General features: G+C 40.0%; 1 protein-coding gene across 1 annotated transcript; it reads left to right on the top strand.

The window, feature by feature from the left end:
* The first annotated feature begins 758 nt into the window (after positions 1-758).
* Positions 759-25,103, top strand: LOC140930069 (uncharacterized). The gene is made up of 13 exons (XM_073379727.1): positions 759-935; positions 6,353-6,492; positions 9,107-9,167; positions 10,090-10,194; positions 11,644-11,676; positions 12,603-12,796; positions 16,178-16,330; positions 17,701-17,767; positions 20,321-20,472; positions 21,010-21,094; positions 21,517-21,615; positions 23,129-23,161; positions 24,800-25,103. Exons 1-13 carry the CDS (start codon positions 885-887, stop codon positions 24,995-24,997), a joined length of 1,371 nt encoding a protein of 456 aa, XP_073235828.1. The 5' UTR covers positions 759-884; the 3' UTR covers positions 24,998-25,103.
* Positions 25,104-25,951: the final 848 nt, after the last annotated feature.

The raw sequence follows: 25,951 nt of genomic DNA, 5'->3' as shown, positions 1-25,951 counted from the left end.
CAAAATTGACTCTTATCTGTTATTACCGTTGGTGCAAATGTAGGAAACAAACATTTTTCTTAGGTAACAAGCAGCGAACGCAAGGGACATCAGGAACTGTTTAAGTCCTCCGGGGTGGCGGTGTGCAGTAGGATTGGTAAAATCATTTTCTTCTTATTGACCTACATAACAAAAAAATTAATTATACAGGGTAAAAAAGAAAGGAAATAAGACAAAACATTACAAAACAAACAACAACAACAAAAACTCGCACCCCCACCCACCTCGAGGAAGTAATATACGAACAGTCCCTTCCCCCTTATTTGCTGCTTTATCCGTTTTGTATGAGGAGCGTTGCGTGACGACACAGAGAAAAGAACAACCGTATTTCTCTAGATGAAAATCTACAGAACTTTTTACTTAGTACAAATAGTAGTTCATCATATCGGGCTTAAACCAGTTCGAAAATGTGATCAGAAAATTAAAACAGGCCAACGACACCCCACAGATACATGTTTTCCGATACAAAGTGCTTTGCAACAATAGTTATTTATTAGTTTGTGATTACGTGATAATGAATAAATTCTCCCACGTATACTCAACCGTTGTGAAAGCTTGCGTCGATTACAAATACGGCAAGACTTATGTCAGAAAAGGAAGGCGATATTTCAAATTCTTTCACAAAAATGTTCACGGAAATACGTGAATGAAAAAAAAACTTAAATCTGGGTAGAAACTGAGGCGTGACTGATGACGTAACGAATGTCACTAGGGAATCATTTTTCATTCCTGGCAAAGCTTTATAAAACCCCGTACATGCAGTAGATTTACTGGTTGTGTTTGTCTAATCACAAGTTAACGTCCTCCTTCAAGTAGTATCAGTTATTCGCGAAAAAAGCTACAAAATGGCTTCCCGACCCAAAGGTTTTGGACTTACCGCTGAGCTGCAAAGAAAGGTACGATGACAGGCAAATTGTTGATTTTCGTACTTGATTGTTGTGTCTCCGCGAGCGAAATTCCATTTGCGTGCGATTGATTTTGTGCAAATGATAACTTTGTATCGGGCAAAACGGACAAGTTATTACCTTGAAAATTTTTTACACGGACTTTGCATTTTCACGTTTTGTTAATGATTCTCTGGACCGCGTAGATCATCTTGCCCGTCTCAAAATTATAAGTCTTCTGGGCTAGTGGTTTTGTTTATGGAGGGCGCGGTTGATTACGATTACATTTGCAATTATGCCGTCTTGTGCAAGTGATCTATATTGCCATTAACGTTGGTTAATATTAGCCTTGATTACAGTGAGTTTTTTACAAGTCTTCTATGAAGACAATGATGAATAACGAGGAGAATGTTAGAGAGAAAGTTATCTAAGAGTCTACATATGGGATGTGAATGTTTAGTCAAATTAAACAAGCTCGGCCGAACTTGTGATCCAAGCATGATTAAATACGGCGCTTTGTTTGCAGTTGACTTTTTGTAAGTGTTAAATATTTCCGTCTAATACTTGTAGCTCTTGGAAAATGTCATGTCTTAATCTGGTTTGCATTTATTTTTATATTTTGAGACCATTGTTGATTTTTTATCAGAAAATGATGCATCCCTGCAATGTATCTTTATTTATTTTTCATTTTCATGATCAAAGTTGTGTTTATATGCCGCTTCTGGGTAATTGGTAGTAAAGAAACGGACCAATTACTCTTGGAGAGTTGTTTTCAAACTGTCATTTATCGTACAAGGGGCCTCTTTCGCCAAAATTGAGGCTGCCGATACTATCGATAAAGACATGACCCAGACGTTTTTCTTGGCAAATTGCATGCGTCTCTTGAATTCCATCATTTCGATTATTTCACATCACACGTCACGCAATGTTTTTACTTGCCCCTTCGGTTTTATAAATATCGTGTCTAAAATTCTTCTAGAAATTTGTAGTATTTATAATGTTCCTCTAATTTCTCTTTCATAAAAAAAAGAAGTAAATTCAACGAAGTAGTGAATTATGTGCTTAGGGGAATTTGAATGTTTCTCGAATATCAGTTTTCCGGTTTTACCCCATGCTATAAATACCAATCCGCATAGAATTTTCTAGACCACAATTTTTGGTTTCTGTGATGTTCACTCCCATATGCTTTTCCTTAGATGGCAGTGTTTTCCGATATAGAAAATCCGGAGTTATAAAATATGCATGGTACTTGTGGATGGTTAAGATGTTTTACAAAGTTAGATTTTTTCATGCTTGAAATTTGTAAAATATTTTATCTTTAAAATTCTTATGAACAGAAATTAAAAGAAAATGTGAAACTTTTGTGTCTTGATAAATCCCTAATAAAATCGAAATAATCCAATTATTGTGAAAATTGTGAGATGAAAGGCAAGGTAATAATTCAGGGTTGTCACTAAGATTTCAAGTTACTGGGTAAATACAACAAGTAGGTGGGGAGTCAAACAGCTAGGGATTTCTTTTGGTTCTATTTTTATTCTATTTTCCAATAAAAGTAGCCGGGGGCCACTCTCTTAGTAGCCGGGGAAAATCCCCGGCCCCCGGCTCTTAATGACAACCCTGATAATTTTTGTATCTTGACAATGTGATAAATTATTAGATAAATAAGTACCAGTGGTAAAGGAGTTATGTCACTAATTTTTTTCAATACTCAAACACTGTGATCTTCCACCAAACTGGGTGAAACAAAAATAACTGCTCTAAACATTCAAAGAAAGTATGAATAACCCAGCTAATACAAAAGGAGGCATGAAAGAAGATTGAAATGGATTGCAATTGTGGTTTTTGTGAGGTTCTTTTCTTTTTAATGTTCGATTCCTTACGAAGTGCTCTTGCTAAAGTGTGTTATGATTTTATCAGAATTTGCAATATGTATGACTCATCATGATCGCAAGCCATTAGGGTGATAGTCTCTTTGCTTTATGTCTATCAAGATAATTTGGTGGTTGGTCAGTCCGCCTTGATGTCATCCAGACTGATGTCACAGTGTCCGAAATTAACTTTTTAATGCGGGGGCCAACTGGCGATCAAGTATAAATTTTTGGTCGCCAGAGGGCAAATTGTGGTCGCCAAAAATTTTCCCTCCCTTTTTTTCAAATAAAAGTCTAAACACGAACAAAAAATGCATGATATGGACGTTTTTATGCTCAAAAGTTGCACCACTTTTGCTCCCGATACCAGAAAGCAACCGTATGTGTACCAGTGAAGTCTTATTTTTTCCACAAATTACTTCTTGGAGATATAAAGCTATCTAACCTAGAACATAGGAACAGAAAGCTGTCTGCCCACGACTGCACTGATCATATCAAAACTCTATTTTCTTCCGATAACTACCACGAAACACGAAACATAAAACACGAGTCAAGCCGCCATGTTGCTCGTACCAGGCCACAACTGTGCCACATTACTCGTACCAGTTTACAAAGTACATAACGTGCTTACCGTATTTCAGCTGAAAACAACATGGCGGCTTGGAAACGTTCAACTCGTATTGATCGTAGCTGTTGTGAAGGTATTATTACAAGAAGATTCGTTTCACTTTTAATCAAAAAATATCAGCAGGTCAAAAAGGAAGAGACCTGTTGGCAAATAGCTTCGAGGTTTCAATTCTTAATCAGATTCTCCGAAAGTTAAAGTCCACAATAACAACCAGCTTTACAAGTCGCTAGCTGACGACCAGCTATGAAATTCTGTTCGCCAGGGCTAAATTTTTAGTCGCATTGGCGACCAGGAAGGCGCAATTTCGGACCCTGTGTCAAGGTGCATTGTGGGTTTCCAGGCAACCAATTTTGCGGCCTCACAAGTGAATCCGATAAGGCTTGCCTTTTATCTATTGTTTTTTTTTAGCAGCTGTCTTAGGAGTCGATTGATAAGTGTTTTTTACCATGAATTTCGAAGACAAAAGTACTTTTAAGCGAAAATGGAAGCAATTTGGATCATTAGCCTTGAGATGTGAGCAAAAATCAAAGTAGCAAAACACATGTTTTGCATCCCACTTCGCAGACAAGTTTATGTTGTATCGGCTTAGTTGGGCATCTGTTCTGTAAATGTGATGAAATGCGTTTAAGTTGGGTTTTTTACTGTCAGTGTGTCACTACCCAGATGTGTGTAGTGCTTCTGCATGATTGGTTGAAACAAATTTCCCTGCAGCACAACCAATCCGAGGTACCCAGATCTGGGCTGTGACGTATGTCATCAGCATCGAATTTCTCTGCTTTAAAAAGTTCCTCAGACATCATTTTGCTGGGATGCTACATAGTCATGGCATCATGAAATGCCATCTGTTTTCTTACGCCACTGGTATCCAGATACAAGTACTTCAATAATATTATTAGTCAGGCCCAGGGCTGTCAACTCTCCCAGATAATCCGGAAGACTCCAGATTTTGGACCGGTTCTGCTGGTCTCCAGATTAGAGTCTGAAATCTCCTGGATAATCGCCAAAGTTTGCCATTTCTTGTAGAATCGACTTTCTGACAATATAACTTCAAATACATTGTTTGTTTGAGCTATTTTACAGTTAACATCGAACGTTTCCTCACAAGCTTCCGTGTGCCATTGTTATGTAATATATATAAGCAATGTTATTGCTGCAAAGTAAGCCAATTAGGTCAAATGTTGCAATTCCAACAACATCTTTTTCGTTCGTTTTTTTCACAAATGAGGTCATGTGCCGTGTGCATTATGATGTCATTTATCATCCCTCCCCCATCAATTCTCAATATTTGACGACGTGGGGGGTTGACAGCCCTGCAGGCCTCGGTTGTTTGAAAGGTGGATAGTGCTATCCACTGGATAAATATCTACCCAATGGATTATAATACAATTGCTTTTGGTAATACCTATCCTCTCTGGATAGCGATTAGGATAGCACTATCCAACTTTTGAACAACCGGGGCCAGGAGTCCGAACAAAATTACCACTAGGTGGTGGCAGATCATTACAGATGTACTTTTCTGGGAAACTGTCCACCTACCCCTCCCCTAAGTCAACATTTTACTTTAAGTGAATAGTAAGTGTTAATGTTGGCTTAGGGGAGGGGTAGGTGGGCATTTTCCCAGAAACATAATCTGATCCGTGGTGATTCACTTTCCCACCACCATCTGGGTATCGAGCAAACACCTCAATCTTGTGTTTGATGTACATTTGAAGCTGGAGTCTGTGGAGTCAGAAAACATGTCCACAACCACACCTCATGGCTGCTTTTCCTGCGCTTTTCAAAAACGCATGAACTCTGAAGTTCAAAAGCTGCCTTTAATTCACAGTTGCGTTTTCCGCTGCTGTCAGTCATAATTACAATTCCAAGCAACAAACCTTGAAACAAAGTAACTGACACAAAACGGATCAAAATCCACCAAGCACAAATCATAAACTGTGACCTTTTGAACCTCTTGAAGTAAACTTCTCTTTCCTAAGAGTTTTGCTAAGATGGTTGATCAAAACAAAGAACGCAAACATCAGTTGGCTTTTGAACTTCAGAATGTGTGTATTTTTGAAAAGCTCAGCAAAATTATTTTGTTATAATTAAGGGAGAGTTAGGATTTTGTATTGTAGGCTGTTAACCCATTCGCTCCTGGAGATTTTGCCGAAAAACGCGTTTTGAAGCTAGTCGAGTGGTTTTCTGGTCACTGTCGTGCTATGAAGAGCTAAAACTTACCACAAACTGGTTTACAGGTCGTACACTTCGCGGCCTTCTGATCCAGATGCAAAATGTCAGCTTGCGAAGTTCGGGCATGTGCAGAAAGCAAAATTTCGAGATAGTTTTTGGGTTTAAAAGTTACACAGCAGTCTTGACTTTTACTTTTCACTTTCTCTCCTCCCTTCTTTTATCGCTTTTCTTGCCTCATTTTTTTTTTCTCTTGCTGGGCATTTAGTAGGCTTCATTTTGGTGGGAAGAGTTTTTAGGAAAGCTTTTAGGATCTTAGGATTAGGTGAAAGGAAAGGTAGGTGGGCAATGGAACAAGATTTTCATGGAGATTTTCAGGTCAATGTCACGTGGTTTTTTGGTTCTTTCTCCGGTGTCCTTGACTGAATTGTGCTCATTCTGGTATGGTTTGAAAGATCTCTTCACTCTGCACAAGTTAGCGAAGAAAGTTGTCCTTGACCGTTAAAACTGATGACGTCACAATGCATGGTTAGAAAGGATCTGGATCCTTACGGGTGGTTCAGGGGCGAATGGGTTAAACTTAATTAAGAGCAGCTAGTGTCCACTTGAGAGAGCCTATGTTTTTATTGTTGTCTGTTGAGGGATTTTTGTTTGTATGACTGGAATATCACAGGTATGACAAATACAATTATTGTAGAACTGCATGAACCTTTAAGAACCTGTGGTTAATCACTTCTCTGTTGATTATAATAATAACAAAAATACAGAAAGATGCCAAATATGACCCTGAGTTGGAGGCGCAAATCAGAGATTGGATCAATCAAGTTCTTGGAGGACAAGTTCTTAATCCCTCTCCTGATCCGAAAGACTTCTATGAAAGCCTAAAGAGTGGAGAAGTCCTTGTTGAGTAAGTGCTAGGAAACGTTAAAATTAATATTTATCGCTGCCTATTTGTATTTAATCTTGTTTTAAAAATGCCGGTGCATACTTCTAAGCAATTGTTTTTGAGGAAGCTATTGAATGACCAATGAAAGTAATAGTTAATTAAATTATATTAATTTTTGTATTGTCTATTGCAAGTTGCAAATTACTGTTAATTGAACTGCTATCGTCATTTAATTTTATTGATTCAATTTCATTGAGTCACTGAGACTTTACCAGAACCATATAACCCGGAAGCATCTAAATTCTCCTTTTTTGTTTCGAACCATGCTGGGACTTTTTAGCTGTCCAATAAAGAAGCACAGAAATTTTTTCATGAATAGGGAATCAGAGCAGTGAAGGCATTCCAGTGTCTTAAACAATAGCTAATACTGCATTCTTCCAGTCCCTAACTGTTGTCCTGCAAGTTCATCCATAACAGCAGGCGCGAGCAGAGCCCCATACCTAAGAAAATATGGACGTGACCATTTGGCGTCTGTCCGACATGGTTTGTACAATCTTACAAAGGTCTCGAATTTTACTATAGTTGTCTTGAAAAGTCTTTGAATTTGGTTTAGGTCCTTGAAAAGAACTTGATTTTTTCGTTTGGTCTTGAAAAGTCCTTAAAACAAAAACCTTGTCTAAGCCAGAGACCTTTTTCTATTAGATTATTTTGCCTTGGAAAATTTGGCTCATCCTCGGTGCATAAGAACCCGTAAATATTATTAAACTCATGGGTAACGTAAAAACATTTTTTTGCATGAACAATATTTTATTTCTGTTTCTTTATTTCAAATGTTTATATAATTTTCAATCTGTACCACAGATGCAATATTGCAAGTCATACCCTGCAGTTATTTTGCCAAGTCTTGTTAAGGAAAGAGTATTAAAATAATAATGTGATCATCGCGATGGCTGAAGAAGTAAAAATTGTAAATTAATGACTCCATAACATGTTTTAGCCAGTAGGGTGATCATAGGGGTTTAAAGAATGCTGATTTTAAAAATAAATCTTGGTCCTTGATAACTGTACTTTGTCCTTGAAAAATCCTTAAAAAGTCCTTGAAATTTGTTCGTCTGGAGTTGTACAAACCATGGCCCAACCAACTGTTCATCCACACCACAGGGAAACCAATGTTAATTGTCAAACTTTATAGCTAGTTTTGGGCCCTGCAACCTGATATTGCACATTCATTTTGTGGTCATTTAGAGCTGTCAAAACAGGGCATCTGCTGACCAGTATCACATGACCGTATTGCGGGCTCACGTGTCGACCCGTCGAGGTTACATGTCTTTTTGAAGTTATTTGCTGACAAGTTACTTAGTTTTTGATTGATTGTGGGCTCAACTTTAAGTGGATGTCTATTAATGAAAGCTTCACCTTTAGGCTTGGCTAAATTTATATAATTATTATAACATGATCAAATGGTCAAAAACGTTTACATCTACAAGAAGTGGTGCTGAGGGGTCAGTAATTCCATATTAGGAAGTAAATTTTGACTGGTTCTCAAAAGAACTTCTGCATTGGAACATTTATACGCTTCAGGGTTATTGCTTCAATCTGTCTTTATTCAGTGAATTATTTGATCTTCATTGGGTGATTCCAGAAAATATCCATTCCTACCACAGAAGGCATCGATCTTCTTCTTTATCTTCATCTTCACAGAAAGCATCTCCCCTTGCTATCTGAGTTCCAAAATGCTCAATCACCTTGCCCTCAGAATTGCAGCTGTATTATTCTTAATGAAAACTAAAAAATAAAACAAAATTGACATTTGCCCACATTAGTCCAATTGGCAGCATTGAGAACACCCCAGGATTCCATTCCCAATACTAATGCAAATTGTTTATGAACCGTGAGAGTACCATGAAATCTATAGTGGGAAAAAGCTGCAGAGATTGATATCTATTTGGTTATTGTAAGTTGTCAATCTCACCTATCATGCAGTGTGAACATTTTATAGCCTTGCTAGTGCTTTGTTCACCTTGAGCATATGATCACAGCATGATTTGCAAAACTGTAATTTTCTTCTGGAAGTCAAGACCCTTGAAACCCCCTGCCCTGAGTATGGATATCTTATGGAACCACCCATTCTTTTGTCCATCAATGCTTCTATTCATTAAGATTTGGACTTAAAGTGTATTTATGTCCTCTGGTGAGTTTTTCCCCCTGATAAAAATTTGTTTTAAAACTCATTTTAAAAAAGAATCTATTTAATACCTGCACCCTTAGCTTCATCTTTAGTTGACTGCAACTGCAAATGCAATACAACTAGTTTAATTTTTAATGATTTGGATCGAATTGGAAGCTTGAAAAGTTGGTTTGTGAGAAGAGGGAGAAAGTGGACTGCCTGGAGAAAAAGCTCTTAATTAGAGCAAGAGCACATAGTAACCAGTAACAAACTCAACCCACAGTGGCATTAACTCCAGGACTTGAACCACTTTGGTAGGAGGTACATGTAATCAGTTATAAAAATATGTCACTGGCCATACTGAGAGTGTTCCTTCAACAGCGCAGTGCAATATAGTAAAATAATAAGAAAATAAAAATAAATAAAAAACCCTTCCCTTATAGACCTGCCTATTTCTCTTTACCTTAGCCTAGCTAATGCTCTTGGTGGGAAGTACAAGAAGAACTCCAGCAAGATGGCTTTTAAAATGGTTAGTACCTGTTGCTATTGCCGTGAATCCCAGATTTGTCAGTGGTACCCATTAATGATCAGCATGTCAAGTAATTCTGTTCTTAACCCTTTAATCCCCAGTATTCACCTACAAATTCTCCAAACTAATCTTTAAACATTTCCTTCAATAATTACTGCAAATCCTCTATTAAGCCCCATCCCTCTAATAGGCCCTTTTCAGGGAAAGACTGAGTTCATAACCCCCCCCCCCCCCACTTTTTGTTAAGCACCCCCCTCTCCCTTCCCTCTCCTAATTATTCTTCACTAATAAATGATAGACTTAATTAATCAATCACTACTGAAAAACTTTTGTGTGGACTGATCTGGAATGGTTTATTTACAAACTGGAAGTTCGGATTTGATTCTGATCCTTGGCTGCATGACCTCCAACCTTCTTGTACTTGAGCTTTTCCACTATGTATTGTAGTTCTTTTTAGAGAACTGATACCATCATCTTTTCTAACTTAAATAAGCCCCACCCTCTCCAATAAGCCCCCCCTCCCACCCCACCCATCTCTATTAAGCCCTCTCTCAAATGAGCTTGAAGTAAATAAGCACCCCAGGGGGCTTAATAGATGATTTACAGTAGCTGAGAAAATTTGAGAAAAGATCAAAGCATTTTTTCGGTCATGATCAGCTTATTAATTCTCCTAACCCTATCATTAAAGGGTAACTTGACTAACGCGCAACTGAAGTGTTTTTGGGCGAGATCATAGTACATACTTAGGCAAATTGAAAATTCCTAATAAATTTTTTGTGGACCAAAAGTGAAATCTGCATGTTGAGATGTCTCAGTTTAACTGACACACAGCACATTCTTTGCATAAGCCCCTTCAACTTTCAGTTGTCTTTTCAATATCTGGTCATTGTTTAATGATTTGTTCCTTTCTTGAATGTTGTAGATGGAGAACATTGGATTCTTTCTGTCCTTCTGTGATGAAATAGGGGTACCTAAAAGCGACATCTTTCAGACCGTCGACTTGTATGAAAACCAGAATATACCAGGGGTAAGTGGTGACTTTTGTTGGAGGACAGAGTGTGTGATATCTTTGCCCCTGGATTGACCAAAGCTCAAGGAAGTGATTGACAAAAATCAGAAGGGTTCAGTTCATGCTTCTTTTTCAATAGTTTGCTAAAAAAGAAAATCCTTTATTACCTCTAACTGCTCTAAGTGAGACCAACATTTAGTTTCTCCTTATACTACTCAATCCAAGATAAAGGTCATGAGAAGAAATGAAATGATCAACAAGTGAAAGAGATCTTGATAATAGGCCATTTTACAGTTGAGCGCTTGGTGTGCTAGCCTTCGAGTGATCTTGAGGCTGATGTTGACCTTGTTTTGATACAAACCTCCTTCCTTTTCTAATGGGAATTTTGCTTAAAAAATACTAGTTAGCATACAACAACAACATGATTATTATGTACATAATAAAGCAAGAAGGGTTGTATCAAAACAAGGTCAACTCTAGCCTCTTTTCCAACGGTAACTGTAAAATGGGCTATTGTTGAACAAATTTTTCTTATATATCTATGGGAAACGCTGAGGGAAAGGGTTCGTTAGTCCATGTACAGTGTAAATTTGGTTGTATCGATGGTGTGGGGACATGTTGCGGTCAACTTCCGTTTCTGTGGACACTCGGAACCGCCGTCTAGTGTCCCTAATAGTGAGGGCCTGTTTATATGAGGTAAGCTAGCCCACTAAGGTGATGTTACTGGAGACGATTCGCAACGACGATTTTTAACGCAACACAGCGTTGTAACATTGTTGCGACATTGTTTCGAATGGTTACAACATTGTTCCAACATTGCAACTCTGTGCTGGGCTAAAAATCGTCGTTGCGAATCGTCCTGTGTAACACCCCTTTTAGCCGGGCTGGCTCGGCTTGTGCCTTGTATTCTCGTAAAACTTTTCGTTGTGTGTATATGAGGCGGGCTATCACTCTTGCCGAGATCTCGGCTTGTGCAACCGGGATCTCGACAAGCCGGGCCAGCGCGCCTCCTCATATAAACACAACTACATAAACAATTATAATTTGAGGTAATTCTGTCTAAAATGTTGAAAGTTGCTGATTGATGGCCATTATAACGAGAGTTAAAACAATAAAATTGTGCTGCTATGACCGAGGAAAGTGTTCTTTAAGTCCGTTATAGCGAGAGTCCGCCGTAACAGCGAGAGGTTGTTTCAGTCAAATGTCTGTAATTTTCGCCGACGGGGATTTTGCTGCTGTCCGTATTAGCGGGGTGTTCGTAAGAGCGAGGTGTCCGCAAGACGAGACTTGACTGTACTCAGCTGTACTTGGTAGCCTTTTCTGATCTGTAATAAATGAATTCTTCAACACGGACTATCAGTCTTAGGTTTTTCTTCCTCCTCCTCTTCTTCCTAACCTTATAAAAATGAATCTGATGCCAGCAAGAATCAGTTTTTAAGATAATGTGTGATTGTTTTGTTTCATTAGGTCATTTCTGGTTTGCATGCTTTTGCCCGAAAGGTAAGCTCAAACAGTAGCTCTTGCAATTTTCAATGAATATTATGGAATTTCATTGCTATTATTGAGAGAAATTGAATTTTACAGTCAAACCAAGTCAAGCGTACCCCCCAAGATTCTATCAGTGAATTGATTATTTGAAAAATGAATCCGTTAGCCGTTCCCGTAACTGGCGTCAAATTCAAAGCGGCATTTCTGCATGCGTAATGAGCATTGAATATTTTACTAGAACTTCTCTGTATTTGGTCAGATTGGAAATCTTTGAATGGATTAAGCTTCTTAGAAGACATTTACGTCAATTTCAGGAAAATGGAGCTAGTAGAAATTTCATAACTGCCTCGCGTGTGAATTCACGGCTCATTACACATACAAGAATGCAGAGATCAATCTGAAATCTACAACTAGCAATAGATTCAACTTTTGAATAATAAATTCATTAATGCATTCTTGGGGGGTACACTTGACCTGGTTTGACTGTAAATATGCCCAGGTTACTATACGTTTTAGGGCTCAAAATAATTTTCGGAAGGTGGCCAGACACGATGACCGGCCAAAGAAATTTTTGCTCGGTTAAGTTTCGTTTTTGACCGGCCAAAATATTGGGTAAAAGTTAATTTACCCTTGTTTAATTTTCTATTTGTGAAAGTGATTGTATTTTACAAAAAGACCAAATCTAAGATTTACAGATGAGGATTTAGCTGATTGTTCAAGAATGAAAGTGTGCATGACCGGTCAACATGACCGGCGAGTGAATTTTGTGGCCGGTGAAGTTGCCGTTCAGGGCGGACGTTGTGCGTTGACCGCAAATCTTCAAAATAAGTGAAAAAAGGCGAAAGGATAGATGCTATGATATTGCATCAACTGTGATTCATTATTTTACTTTATGCGGCGATTGTACAGCCTTTGAAATCTGTTTCTCTCTCCGATAGTGCTCTGCACTCGGTAAACCAGTACCCCAACTGGGTCCTAAAGAAGCCACAGAAAATAAACGGGAATTCTCAGAGGAGCAACTCAAAGAGGGACAGAATGTCATAGGCCTTCAAATGGGAACCAACAAGTTAGCTTCGCAAGCTGGTGATCACTTCGGTCGCCCGAGGCAGGTGGCTGGAGTAGATGCATACAAATAAACTCTAAAACACGATGAAAGCTAAAACGAGATGAAAGCTTTCCAAGTCGAAAGAAGAGATGTCATGGTCAGCATATCTTTAGCGATAGCGGGGCTTATCTTGAAACATGTAACTAGAAATTTGAAAATATCATTTGTAAGTGCAGTAGCGTCGATTTGTACCTTTTTAATTAAATAATACACAATTTGGTGGTTGTAATAGGTGTAGTTTTCTATGGCAATAAACGCTCTTGTCTGGCACTAAAGGTGTGTTCGATGCGTGGATCATTTTCCCTTACCATTTATATGGATGGTTTCGGCTGGCTTTCTGGTTTAATTTTTTCCTTTAATACAAGGGGGGTGAATGGAAAATTAAAGAAAGTAGGCAGGAAAAGGATTATCTGCACATAAACCAGATAGTCCTCGACGAATCTTAGTGCTTTGCCTCGCTATTAAAGTGGACACGACGTGAGTGAAGGCAACAATGGGAGAAAAATTTCCCCCTTTCCCTCGAGGCTTCGGCTTTTAGGCCGAAGACGTGTCGGCCCCTAAGGAATCTCGCAGCACGCGAGGAAAAACCTTTTCTACTCAGGATATCTGCGTTAGGTTCCATCATACCACGCTCGTATCCAATACCCCGCTTTCAAAATTCCCCGCTCACCGCTCTTAATCACCGCTCCGCCCTGTGAAAGCCTGGGGATGAGGCAGCCCAGGGACACCCACCCTCGGGGACCCAAAGCCAGCTTATCCGGACTATCGGATTTTCATGGGCGATACCATATTTTGTAAACTTCTCCTGTGCAAATCTGGTAGTCCCTACCAGCTGCCCTTGGATCTCCGATTATAATACCTGATGGTGGACTGTTTGGCATTTCTCTATTGATTACTCATGTTAATTTTAATCTTTAATCAACGTCATCCCCTTCCCTTAATTTTAAACAAACACCACCCCCAATTTTTCCTCATTAAAAACATTTTAAATTTAAGAAAGAAATTCTCAGACATCTATTGTGCAAGGACTCGCATGAAATCTCCAGGTATTCTCAAATGACAGCTGAGTGTCAGCCACTGAACTTCGGCAAGATTGGCCTTGGCACGCTTATTTGGCCGTCAAAGTTCACTTTTGAAAGTTTATGCCTTGTGCATGCGCACTGTAAGACTGAAAACAAGCGAATGCACTGTTAACTGAGGCGAGTGGGCGGGGGGAGGAGGTATCCATATCTTACGCGCAGTTTCTCATCGGTTCGCAGTACAATTGACTCGGCGCCGACTTGTCCCCCGCCAGTCGGCTGCTCTCATTCAAAGTTCGGCGCAAGGTAGCCTGCGTGCAAACATGCACTATTTTTCCCTTTGTGAAATTGGAGACGTCTGCCCACAGGCTAGGCGCAGGGAGCTATTATATATGCTTGCTTTTTCACTGCTGTAGTGACGCCGTTTCCCGAAGAACTATTATAATAACAACAAGGTTCTTCGTGCTTTGACTATTTTAATTTTTTTTTTTCTGATCTGCTGGCGGTCCTTCGTTCCTAGTATACCGACGATTTCTTTTGTCCTTGTATACACTAGCTCTTTTTTGTCTGTCACAATTTTTTTTTCGATCTCCTTCGCTTCTCAAAACCTTCTAAGTCAATCCAGTTTTAAATTCGTTTTGTAAGGATTTCTTGTATTCGTCTCTTCAACTGCAAATTTTCTTCATCTTTTAAGTGCTTGAGGTCGACTCTGTCGAGAAGCGCATCTATCCAGTGGCGGGCGTTTTGTTCGAGTTTAGCTTCACTTTCCCCCTGAAAAGGTTCGATAAAAGAATTTTACAAAGTTCTTCAATCATCTTTTTCGTCAAAACCAGAGTGACGGTGCGGCTAGACTACGAGTAGTCCCCATTTTTCCTCAGGGATGGTATAGCGAGTGAAACGCGAGCGCGCGTGAAAATCACCTCACGCGAGAAAGGCGAGACGCGGTGCGGAGAGAGAAAAATGAGGGACGTCCATGTTTCTCTCTCACCGTCTCCTCTCGCCTTTCTCGCTTGGGGTGACTTTCACGCGCGCTCGCGTTTCGCTCGCTCTACATCCCTGAGGAAAAATGGGGACTACTCGTAGGCTAAGGTGCGGCTACAACATTCGTTATTGTATGGACAGTCCACTTGCTACAATGAACTACTCTCCATTTATATTTTGAAATATTAAAAATAATAGATTTCCTCCCATTCAACGCCAGGGCCAACACCCTGCGTCCGGGTAAAAAAAAAAACTAAAACTTCATGACTTAAGCTTTGAACTTGCTCAAACAAAAGCATAGATTGAAAACAATTAAACACTGAGACAAGCAAAAAAAATTCGGCTTCAGCAGGCGAAGTTTGTGTTTGCATTCAATTTTAAAAATACAGTACGAATTATGCACAGTATACGTAATTTTCAAGGAGTTATAATAATTCCTCCAGTGGGGTTAATTTAACTCCTTACCGTAGAGTTATTCTATCCAAGAGGAGTTTAAAGAACTCGTTTTCAGGAGTAAAAATCACTCCAGATTTGGAGTTAATATCGAGGACCGCAGTTAAAGTAACCCCCCAAAAGGGGTTATCCTATACCTAAAACTTTTTACTCCATTTAATGTAGTCACTAAAAATTACTGTGTGGCGATACCTTGGGTGCGTTTTTATGAAGCGAGCTTTCCACAACCAATAAGCCAGTTATTAAGAGAACTGCAATGGTGTACTTTACAACCTGCAACACAAAGAACCGCCTCTGAAGTCAGGTTATACAATTGCAACGAGTTAGTTAACGTTCATATAGCCTGTTCATGGTATTCGACACCCAAGGAAGAAACGAAATAGCTTGAAATAGGCCAAAACATCAATTAGAAAGTTTGATTCTGCCCGGCCCAACCTCTGGCTCTTCCTTCCAAGAGCCTTTCTGCGGAATGGTTTAGATCGTCCTGCTTCAGCGACTATAGGTTATTGCATCTCACCACCCGTTTGTTTAACAATGCATGATATTAGTTGACTAGACAAGAAACGACGGATTTTGAAAGCTTAATCTTCAGTGTAGGAATTTTAAAATATAGCTTACCTTTCTTTGCGTCGCCATTAACATTAATTCTGTTCTCTTTTTTTCTCTGAAGTTGTTTCTGGCGATTGAATTACGATTCCCCAGTTCCTCACCACTCTAAGATGTCAAAGATACTACCGATAAGGCTTGTGGCAAACTCTTGGAGGTGGCGGGATGGGGGGGGGATAGTGTACTTTTTTGAGGGGTGGTAACCTCCTGAGTATCTATAATAGTCTGTTCATCAGCTGCATTTCTGTAAAACATATTCCAAACTAGACAAAATTTTTCCTTATTTCTGAGACTCTCGAGTTTAAATTGCAGCTCATCACAGGACTGTGGTTTGTCGATTGCTCTCCAGATCTCCTTTAGAAAGGGATGAGTGCACCGAAATCGCACAAGAGAGCAACAAGTCTAGTGTAACGGAATTACGAATGCAGAGCAAAGTTTTTCCAGTCAATGGCCAATACGTCGGCGATGAGTGGATCAAGTCTTCTACATGGCCAGAGTTGGAGTAAACACAGTAAACGGTAGTGCACCGACAGAACTGCACGTTTTCATGGCAGACAAGTTCTAACTGTCAAACAATGATGAATCAGGGTATGAATGGTAATATAGATCCCAATTCAGATCTCAGATCTCTAATTCTTACTACTAATGGTTTTTAAACCCTACACCTAGAAATAGTTACACATCGAGAGAGGAACAATAAAATTTGTGTTTGTGAAGATCTCCCCCTCCCCCCGCTCTTCAGTAACCCGAGAGAGCAAGCTTTGTACCAGGCAGTTACCAGCAGTGGATGAACTAATGACGACTGGTTGTGAAACCCTAGTCCTGTTGTTTGTTAAATTGATGACACGAACGGTGACCAGCCTAAATCCCAGTATCAAGATTTCGCTCTAGGGTGATTTACTTGACCCATAAAAGACGACCGTAAACTAGGGGGGGGGGGGGGGGGGGGGGGCTTATCTCCGAGGGGGCTTATAACCGGAACAGAAAAAGCCCCTCGAAACGAGCTGCAGCAGTACTGAACAAAATACGTCTTAATAATAATTAAGCATCAAAACTCCATGATAAATCGAATTCATTTCACTACTTTTGGAGGGGGCCTTTATCCGGGGGGGGGAGGCTTATAATCGGATGTGTTTTTTTGTTTATAAGGGAACGGGCCTGCAACTGGGCAACCTCGTTCCCAGCGCGCTTTTCTCCGGGAAAAACCGCCTTGGGGACGAGGTTGCCTATTGATGGGCCTATAACTCGGCAACCTCGTTCCCAGAGTCCCCCCCCCTACCCTTCCCTGCGGAGCAGAACGTTTTGTGAGTTTCCCCCGGCCCTGAGACTGGGGTCTGCGACGGAGAACAAGCTTGCATGCTGTCTTTGATTCATGATCAGTAGAGAAATGATTAACCTTTTCGGCACGTATTTGTTTACTTGAAGCTTTCACTTACAAAAAATTCGGAAAACTCGTCTCATTTGTCTTGTCAGTCATTCATAAAGGTTAACTAAGCGAAAACGTTTATCTCCGCTTTCCATATAAGGACCAAAATTGTAACGCCAAAGTAAAATTTCTCGATCTGGCATAAATGTGAAAATTTTTTTCCTTATAGAATCACAACATATCTATAAAAAATTGCTATAGCGTATATCGCTAGTGATTATCTACTGAAATAACAGGAGAACAGGATTGCTTACAAACCGTTTTCACTGAACATGAGAAAACAGACTTTTCAGTTTCAGCCGGTTGCATGCGTGTGTATCAAGCGTGGCGGAATAAACTTGATTAAATCTTTGACAATTTGCCCATTCTTTGCATTTGGATCTGTGCTTTCTGCTTCGAATTCAAGTGAGGACCTGAAAAAGACACTTGAAGGAAACCAACTACAGTTATACCAGAAACATGGCGGAAAATAAAGCCAGAGGGTATGGCTTATCTGCAGAAGTGCAGCGAAAGGTAACGTTAAATCTAGAAAGCAATTTTTGTCCCATTTAATACCTAGAATTTGTAATTAATTTCCAAGAGATCATGCAGCTCAAGATTTACACAGATTTCGAGAAAAACTTGCCACCGAACGATCTTGTAATAACTGAATTTGTACCATACAGTTACAGTTTCAGTTTTGTCGCCATTTCAAGCGAACTTCAAAGAGAAAGCTATTTTTTTCGCGATTACATGTCTGATGCATGTTCCGTTTGATGAGCTGTCCCTTCATCGCCGTTGTTATCTTCAAAGACGTGGCAAACCTCACTGAAAACTGATTAAATACTGATAATATTCACAGTAAATGTTTTACCAAGATGAAGTCTAGCCTCTAAATGATTTCATATTCAACTATCCCTGGACTCTCTTGCATGGGAGTTTCGAGATGTGTCTGTTTCCATGAGTTGATCTTAAATAAAGCATTGTTTTCATTCTTAGATTACGGTCTAACTTTGAGGTTTTCAGCACATCTAGCCAAAACGGTTAGGGTAGCTAAGCCTTCCTACTGTGCATAAGAGGCACTGAGATCGATCTTCCAAAGAGATGTCCGTACACAGAGATTAAGGATCCCATTCGGGCTTGCGCAACAGCTGGTGGCGAAATATATAGTGACAAACAAGAAAGTATACATTCGAGTATTCACCAAAACTCGCGAAATCGTTCTCTGCCTTTTCCAACTGAGTCAGTTCCCGGCTCGATATCAAGAGAAGTCTTTTAAAGTTCGAAGTAGGATAAATATTTAACTCAGAGGAAACAATAGGCTCTTGTGAAAATAATTGGCGTATTGTAAGCCAAACGGTATTAACATCAGGGAAAAATGCAACAAAGTACTGCCCAAAGACGAGCCAAGTGAAATTGTTACTTGAATTGTTAAGAAACTTTTAGTGTCAAACACTGTTGACAAAATGCCCAGAGAAAGTCCAACTCAAGGAAATTTTTACATTCGCATATTTGATAAAAATGGAAACAATAACCTTGAAGTTTGTTTTGAAAACTTTCAAGGCCACCTACGGAGCAGGTTGTGGGTAACCTTTTATTAAAAACGTAAATATTGGAGCGAGACGTAGTAACCGCCTGTGAGTGAGCTATAACTAAGGAGCGACTGTTTTGCGAAAGCCCAACGCAAAACTGCAACGCGACAGCCCGCTCGAACTGAAAGAAATGGAGTATAGGAAAATGGAAATTGAATAAAAGGGCAATCTCGTCCCCAGGGTCTTCTCGTTTTCCAATACGCCGCCGCCATATTGGAAAACAAGAAGACCCCTTGGACGAAGTTGCAAAAAGGGAAAGTGAATAAGAATACAACGTCAACGATAAACTGTCAAAGGCCATCAAAGCTTAGGCATACGAGAGCAATCTTCAGCCATCATGACCGAACAAGCTTGGTCGATGAAGGATTGATTCCCGGAGGTGGGGCATACTACCATATATGGGCTATATAGGTATGTGCCGCTGTGAAGGGTATGGTTTTCAAGCATTTTACCCTGGGATGGAGTATATAAATCGGAGAGGAGAGAGTTTGGGTCTAGAGTAGCGTATCATTTTCCAGAAAATTGATTAATTGGTTGAAAATTTTAGTCTACTCTAGGGAAACCGGGAATTGCCACTCAAACATATAAAAAGTGAAAATCAAATCGGTTTTGTTTTGGCTGGACTTTGCTAGAGACCTCAGTAGTTTCTGGAAAACATCTACTCTAGGATAGGGGGATTTGGGGAGTTTAGTCTAGTATAAGGAAGGAAAATTCACTTGAACTAGCTCTGGTATAGGCTAAGGGTTCCAGGGTCCCATGCCAGCGGCACATCCCCACTCAAAAATTCCTAAACTACCCCCCACCCCCGGGGGATTAATTACATAGCAAAAACAAAAATGTTTTCTTGCGGGAGGAAGCGGGATATCCCAATCTTGCCCGATCGGGTAGCCATTGAGAAAACAGGATTCGATTCATCTTACTCGCTTTTGGAGCCAAACTCGTAATAAATAATGTAATTAGCATATGAACTTGCTAATGGGGGAAGTGTGGTTGTCATTGGGGAAATGATATTGATTTGGGAAGGAAATAAATTAGCGGTAGACAAGGTATGCACGCCAGTTAGTCCCCTAATAGGCTCAGAGGCACCTTGTTGTGGTGGTGGACTATTCATCTATCCGTGGTGGTATTGATCTACTAATTATTCACTTCATATTAACTACTCCCCAAATCCAAAATTTTTCCCTTTTCCAAAATTTTAAATACCCCCCAACCCCCCTACAATTTTTATACATTAAAGCATTCGAAAAATCACAAAAAAATTCTCCAAAAATTATTGAACTCCAAAGACTCCAAAGTAATTGAGTCATTTTGCGATTGAATGAAAAAAAGGGGCGGAACTAAACGAAACAAAATACTTTTAACCAGACCTCCCCATCAAAGACCCGTTTAACATCACGAATGAGTGGGGTGCAGAGCAATAAGAAGAAGAGGGCCGATACAATATTTCGTAGATCGAGGGAATAAACCTTCATTCCGACGGTTTCTTTGTTATCAGATTAATGCCAATTACAACAAAAGAGTTGAGGAGGACGTGAGACGCTGGATCGAAGATGTGTTGGAAGAACCAGTGGAATGGGGAGCAGAAGACACTGACTCTCCTGGAAGTGGTTTTGCCGATGGTCTCATGGACGGTGAAATTCTTTGCAAGTACGACATTCTGTAGTCTGCGAACGCAGACGAATTTCAGGTCGTCGCTTCTCTCCAGCTTAAAAATTACTTTTCTGGTGGAGAGAGGAGACGACCGGAAATACGTCGTGAAATGATTCTCAAATTTGTGACGCAGTGAAGAAGATAAGGTTATAACATCATTTGAATGTCCCTTGATCATCATTAATAAACAGCATTTTCCATATAAATCCAATGGTACTGTTTATTGAGCTTTACAAAGTGGATCTCGGCTCAGTCTCCTTCCCAGGGTCCTCTCCTACTCGCCCTATCCCCCTATGGTCTGGCAGACGAGATGGAGAGGAGCCTAGGGGCGAGGTTGGATCTAACTATCTATTCTTTAATAAAATCGATTCTTCAATGTGACCATTCAAATAAAAGCTACTGAGCAGTACTTGCCTGTGATACTCTTTATTATGCTGCAGAAGAGAATTAAACCTTTTTTTATTGTTAGTATGAACGCGAGAGGAGGCTTGTTGAATGAAATCCTACCATGAACCATTCTTTCTTTCTTTTCAGACTTGCCAACAAGCTGCAGCCTGGAGCGGTGAAGATGAACGACACTAAAAAGGTCACAAACGCTGCTATGAGAACAAATAAAGAGGTTAGAAACTATTTCGTTGCAAACAATCATCCTTGCGCTCAGAGAAGTTTACAGACTGGTGTTAAAGAAGACAAGCAAAGTTAAAAAAATCAAAAAACAAAAATCGAGAGCAACCAGAGCTTGAAGCAATTTTTTAATGTCGGTTTTGAGTGTGGGAAATTCCCGGGGGATGGTGGTTGCTCTCAAGTAGAAGTACAGGGAGGTTCTCTCTTAAGAAGTGCAAAGCTGACGGGAAGCGTGAATATCGTCTATAAAAATTAAAAACGTAGGATATTGAAAAACTAGAATTTATTTTTCACAAATAATGTAACGGAAAAAAGTTCGGAATTTTCAGAGAGTAAATAATAAGAAAAACGTGTGAGATATTGTACTGTATATTAATTATCATAAAAAAGTCAGTATACTTTACTTTTTATTAACAGAAAGAAAATATTGAGAAGTTCTTGAAGTTCGCCGAGGCTTATGGCGTGAAGGACCGATTTACCACTGCTTACCTGTACCAGAAACAAAATGTTATGTCGGTGAGTTTGAATTCTTGAGGGAAAGTATATTTTCTCTTTATTAAGACGAGTGTCTGCTAAATGCACCATTAACAAGGATGGGCCGTCTTTCAGTAAGAGAATGATGTCTGATTTAAGAGTGGACATCTCGCCCCAACTTTAGCGCCTACACTGCTTGCAGCTCTCAATTTTCTCCTGTCTACTTCTGACTTCTGTTTGGTAAACTCGCGAACTGACGCGAATATCAAAGCGAAGAGCAAGGTGGTTGTCTTACACCAGGCTGGCTCTGCATTGTAGCGTTCTTTCCGGTTTGCACGTAAAAAATAGAACAGACGGAAAGGCTGTGGACAGTTTACTCAGGCTCCCATGTGAACACCTGCTATGCATGTGCAACCTTATCCAAAGCTTATCATTTTCTTAAAATATTAGCTAATTTGTGGATAGCATGCTATTTCACTGTTTTTATGATTCTTAAAACTTCGTTCCAAAATATTTCGAAAACACTCTCATAGAATTTGTTCAAACTTTGCCATAATTGAGGCAATTATGGCAGGTACATACTCCTTTAAGCGATTTCTTAAAAAAACTCCTGGTACAGAGAAACTCAAAGATAAATAAAAAACGTAATGCCGTCATTACGTTGCTATGGCAACTCCGATTTCAATAAAACCCAGATCATAAGAAATTTTCCTCTTTATATAATACTGTTGTGGTAACCTTTTTTCCATATCTTTACTCATGCCGACGTAGTTAATGCTCAAACTTGGGAGGTATCCCCCCCAAAAAAATCCAATCAAGCCACCTTAAGGTAGATACTTTCTATTTTTTCCCCATGAAAGAAATCAATTTCTTTTTTCCTGAAAGCGCTACCTGCATGGGTAAAATTATTTTAGCGAATGAACATTTTATTAACTTTCGATACCTTTCATTTAGTAAACTTTCAACAAAGGTTAGTAAATCGACAGTGTATTTGTAGTTTAAGTTTTGAGAAGTGAAAATGACAACTAAGTACAATGCTTATGTATTTTATATTTCCCTCGTTTGACGGTAGTCCAATACGATCAGTTTGGAATTATCAAAATTCGTACTTGGCTCGCGGCTGAGGAGTATAAAACAAAAGAAATGAATTATGAATCCCTGAATCGAAATGCGATTTCTTTTGTTTTGAACCCTCAGACTCTGAGCCAAGTATGAGTTTTAATAGTTCGTAACCCACCTATCAAGGCCAGAATTAGATGTCATGGGATCTCAAGAAAGCCAATCAGTAGGCGCACCGTTGGGGAAAAGATTTAATTCCCCATTGCGGAAACTATAAGGGGCATGCGTACAAGATTTCGGGGCAGGGGCGGACAAGTGTTACTTATGATTGGTCGATGGTATCCAAGGCAACCATTAACCAATCACAAGTAACGCTTGTCAACCCAAACTATCCCAGAGATCGTTGGGCCGAATGCTTCAACCCATTCTTCTAATAGTTTCTGGAGTGAGGAATTCCAGCCTTATCTTTTGTTGTTTTTGGTTTTTTTCATTTCAGGTTGTTAATTGCTTGTGCCAGCTAGGAAGCACAGTAAGTATTTCAGGCGTTTTTGGCCGATGCACTTCAACCGGAAGTGAGGCGGTCTTGACGCTATAAAACTTGTCTTGCTTCGTTTCTTAACTGTTATGGAGACGATTTAACTGAAAACTTGGTCTAAGCCACTACTCAGGAATGTCCACTTTCTCCCTCTGTCTCCCTATTCTATCCGGTGGTTCGAGAGTCTCCGTAAGCGGACACTCTCGGGTAGGAGAAAAAGGTTCCGTAAGTGGAGCCAGCCACTTCTGGGAATTTTTATGTAAGCACCCACACATGGGATAGGTGGACGTTTACGAAAACCTATACAAGCGCTCATAACATGCTTCATTCACTGTTCATCTTCATCCAATTCAATACCGATCATATGGCAGAAGTGCTTTGTACTGTTACGACTGAATAACGTTTTTTCTAGTACTTAGTCTTCAAGCATGTCTTAGCGGGAACTTAGAAACAAATTAAGGGAAGAATCAGTCACACAACTTCAGAAGTATCTAAAGCCATGTTTTCGACTGAGGTTAAAACGGAGATTGTCGTGAGACTATCGTGAGTATAGTTGCCATGTTTCCATCCTCTGGGACTCAGTCGTCGTCCCGTTTCTTCCCGCCCGACTGAATGCCCTCGAGTCTTCAGTGATTTCCACTTTATACAAGAATGTCCGTTTTGTTAGCCTTTAAATTGAGAGGTAAATCATTTTAATTTCGCAGACTAAGCCCATAGTGTGTAAAGTTCGCGGGGCAGGAACGCTTGGCGGACCCTTATAAGGACAGGGTGGCAAAGGGGGGGTACCTATCGGCGCATCACGCCGCTTTTTTTTTTAAAGCTATCACGCATCTCGGAAAAATAAAATAAAATATTGACAAGTACCCTATTATCATTTGATCTGAGGAAATCAGGTCGAGGTCGAGGAATGAGGGCAAGAAGTTGGTGTCATAACTATCTATTATTAATCAGTCTCTGCTTCTTGCTTCAAATGACATTAACCATCACGGAAATTTCAAAGGAAAATCACGCGTCACGCGTTGTGAAAATAGTAAATCACGCATCACCCTGCTAGGCCAAATCACTTCTCACGAGGCTAATTTGGGCCCGATCACACATCACGCGTCACGGAAAACCCCTTTGCCACCCAAAGAACGTCTGCGTGACAGGCCACGTAGTGTGGCCATTGAAGCGAAGCCCCATTAGGTATTCTAACCACAGGGTTAGCTTAATTGTAGCCTGGGACCAGTCCCTTTTTTGCCTTTTCCCTTACTGCGGAGCGGAGCCCGGAGCCGGATGTTGCGATCGAGTACTTCAGGTCAATACTCAGACCAATTTTTATAAATCTTACTGCCTTTCCTTGGCAACAAGCTGAACGTTCACAACGTAGGTACAACAACATGTTGTTCCCAATAAGTATATTTGTGTTATTGTTTTTTTGTGCTCGATACACATTGATAAATATTTTTGAAACATGACACTTGTGCGCTATTTACACTTTCTCCTAATTACCACTGCGTTTATCACGAACAGTTTCATGAAAATATATAATTTAGACTAGGAATGTATTTATCTCTTTTAAAAACCAACTGGAGGTCCAATTTTTCTTAAACCGATTCTTAAGTTTAAATGACTGGATGCAACTGTTTGCAGGCACAAAGCAAAGGCTTTAGTGGCCCCTGCTTGGGTCCAAAGATTGCCGAGGAGAATAAAAGAAACTTTACAGAGGAGCAACTGTGCGAGGGGAAAAAACACATAGGCCTTCAGATGGGAACCAACAAGTTAGCTTCGCAAGCTGGAGAACACTTTGGTCGCGCAAGGCAGGTGGCTGGAGTAGATGCCTACAAATAAAGAATAAAACAAGGAGAAATGTTTCTTTGACGAAGGGGATATGTCAAAGCCAGAAGCTAGTACAATAGGAAAATGTACTGTAAGCGCAATAATGTTGACCCTTAGTTTAGTAAATGGCTTGCAAATATAGTCGTCTTACAATGTAGTTGTAGTTTTTATGACAATAAACTTTCTTTTTGTTACAGAAAGAACTGCATTTGATTCGTAGAACATTTTCCTCTTGCCGTTAGAGTCCAATTAAAGGTATGCCAGGGAAGCATTTCCCTACATGAGGCGTCATAATTGGCTATTAACCCCTTTTGATTTGAATTGGACACTTTATACAGTCGTTCGGGTGGGTTGAAAAAGAGTTCTGTGCTCTCTGGACAACAGAGTTTTATCAGTTGTTGGGACCAGATCTGTAATGGGTAAGGGCTTAAAAAGGATACCACACCCCGCACCCAAGGAGTTAGATGTTGTAAAATGATATTAGATCATCAAGTCAAGAGAGGATATAATAATGTCACATAATGTCCTACCTTAACCAACCCCTCCTGACTCGTAAAAGAAGAGGTCTTTCAAAACTACGGCCTTTTTTGGGAGGGGAGGCGGGGGAGGGAGGGGGGGAGCTTATTCTGCTGACTCACGTCTCTTGAATACCACAACAAAAACCTGTTTTAGCCATTCCCGTTACAAGTAGCCTGTTCACAGACCCTCTATTTTCTCTTCAAGCTCTGTCGAGTGCGCGTGATAAAATATAAACTGCGTGGGGTTTATTGACCCCCAGCGCACGAGGGTAGTGGTGGGGGAGAAGAAAATAGTTCTTTATTTTTCTTTCTCGCGCGCTTGTTTTCAGAAAAGAACGAAAACAAAAACACAGTCGAACTTCCTTTAAGCGACCAGTTACCAGATGTGTAGTTCCATGTTGTCACGAAAGTTCTTCGTATATTCTAACTAGCATAGTGCACACAGCGA

This window comes from Porites lutea, chromosome 1, assembly GCF_958299795.1.
Source record: "Porites lutea chromosome 1, jaPorLute2.1, whole genome shotgun sequence".
Taxonomy (NCBI): Eukaryota; Metazoa; Cnidaria; class Anthozoa; order Scleractinia; family Poritidae; genus Porites; species Porites lutea.
This window is presented reverse-complemented; position numbering and strand designations above follow the sequence as displayed.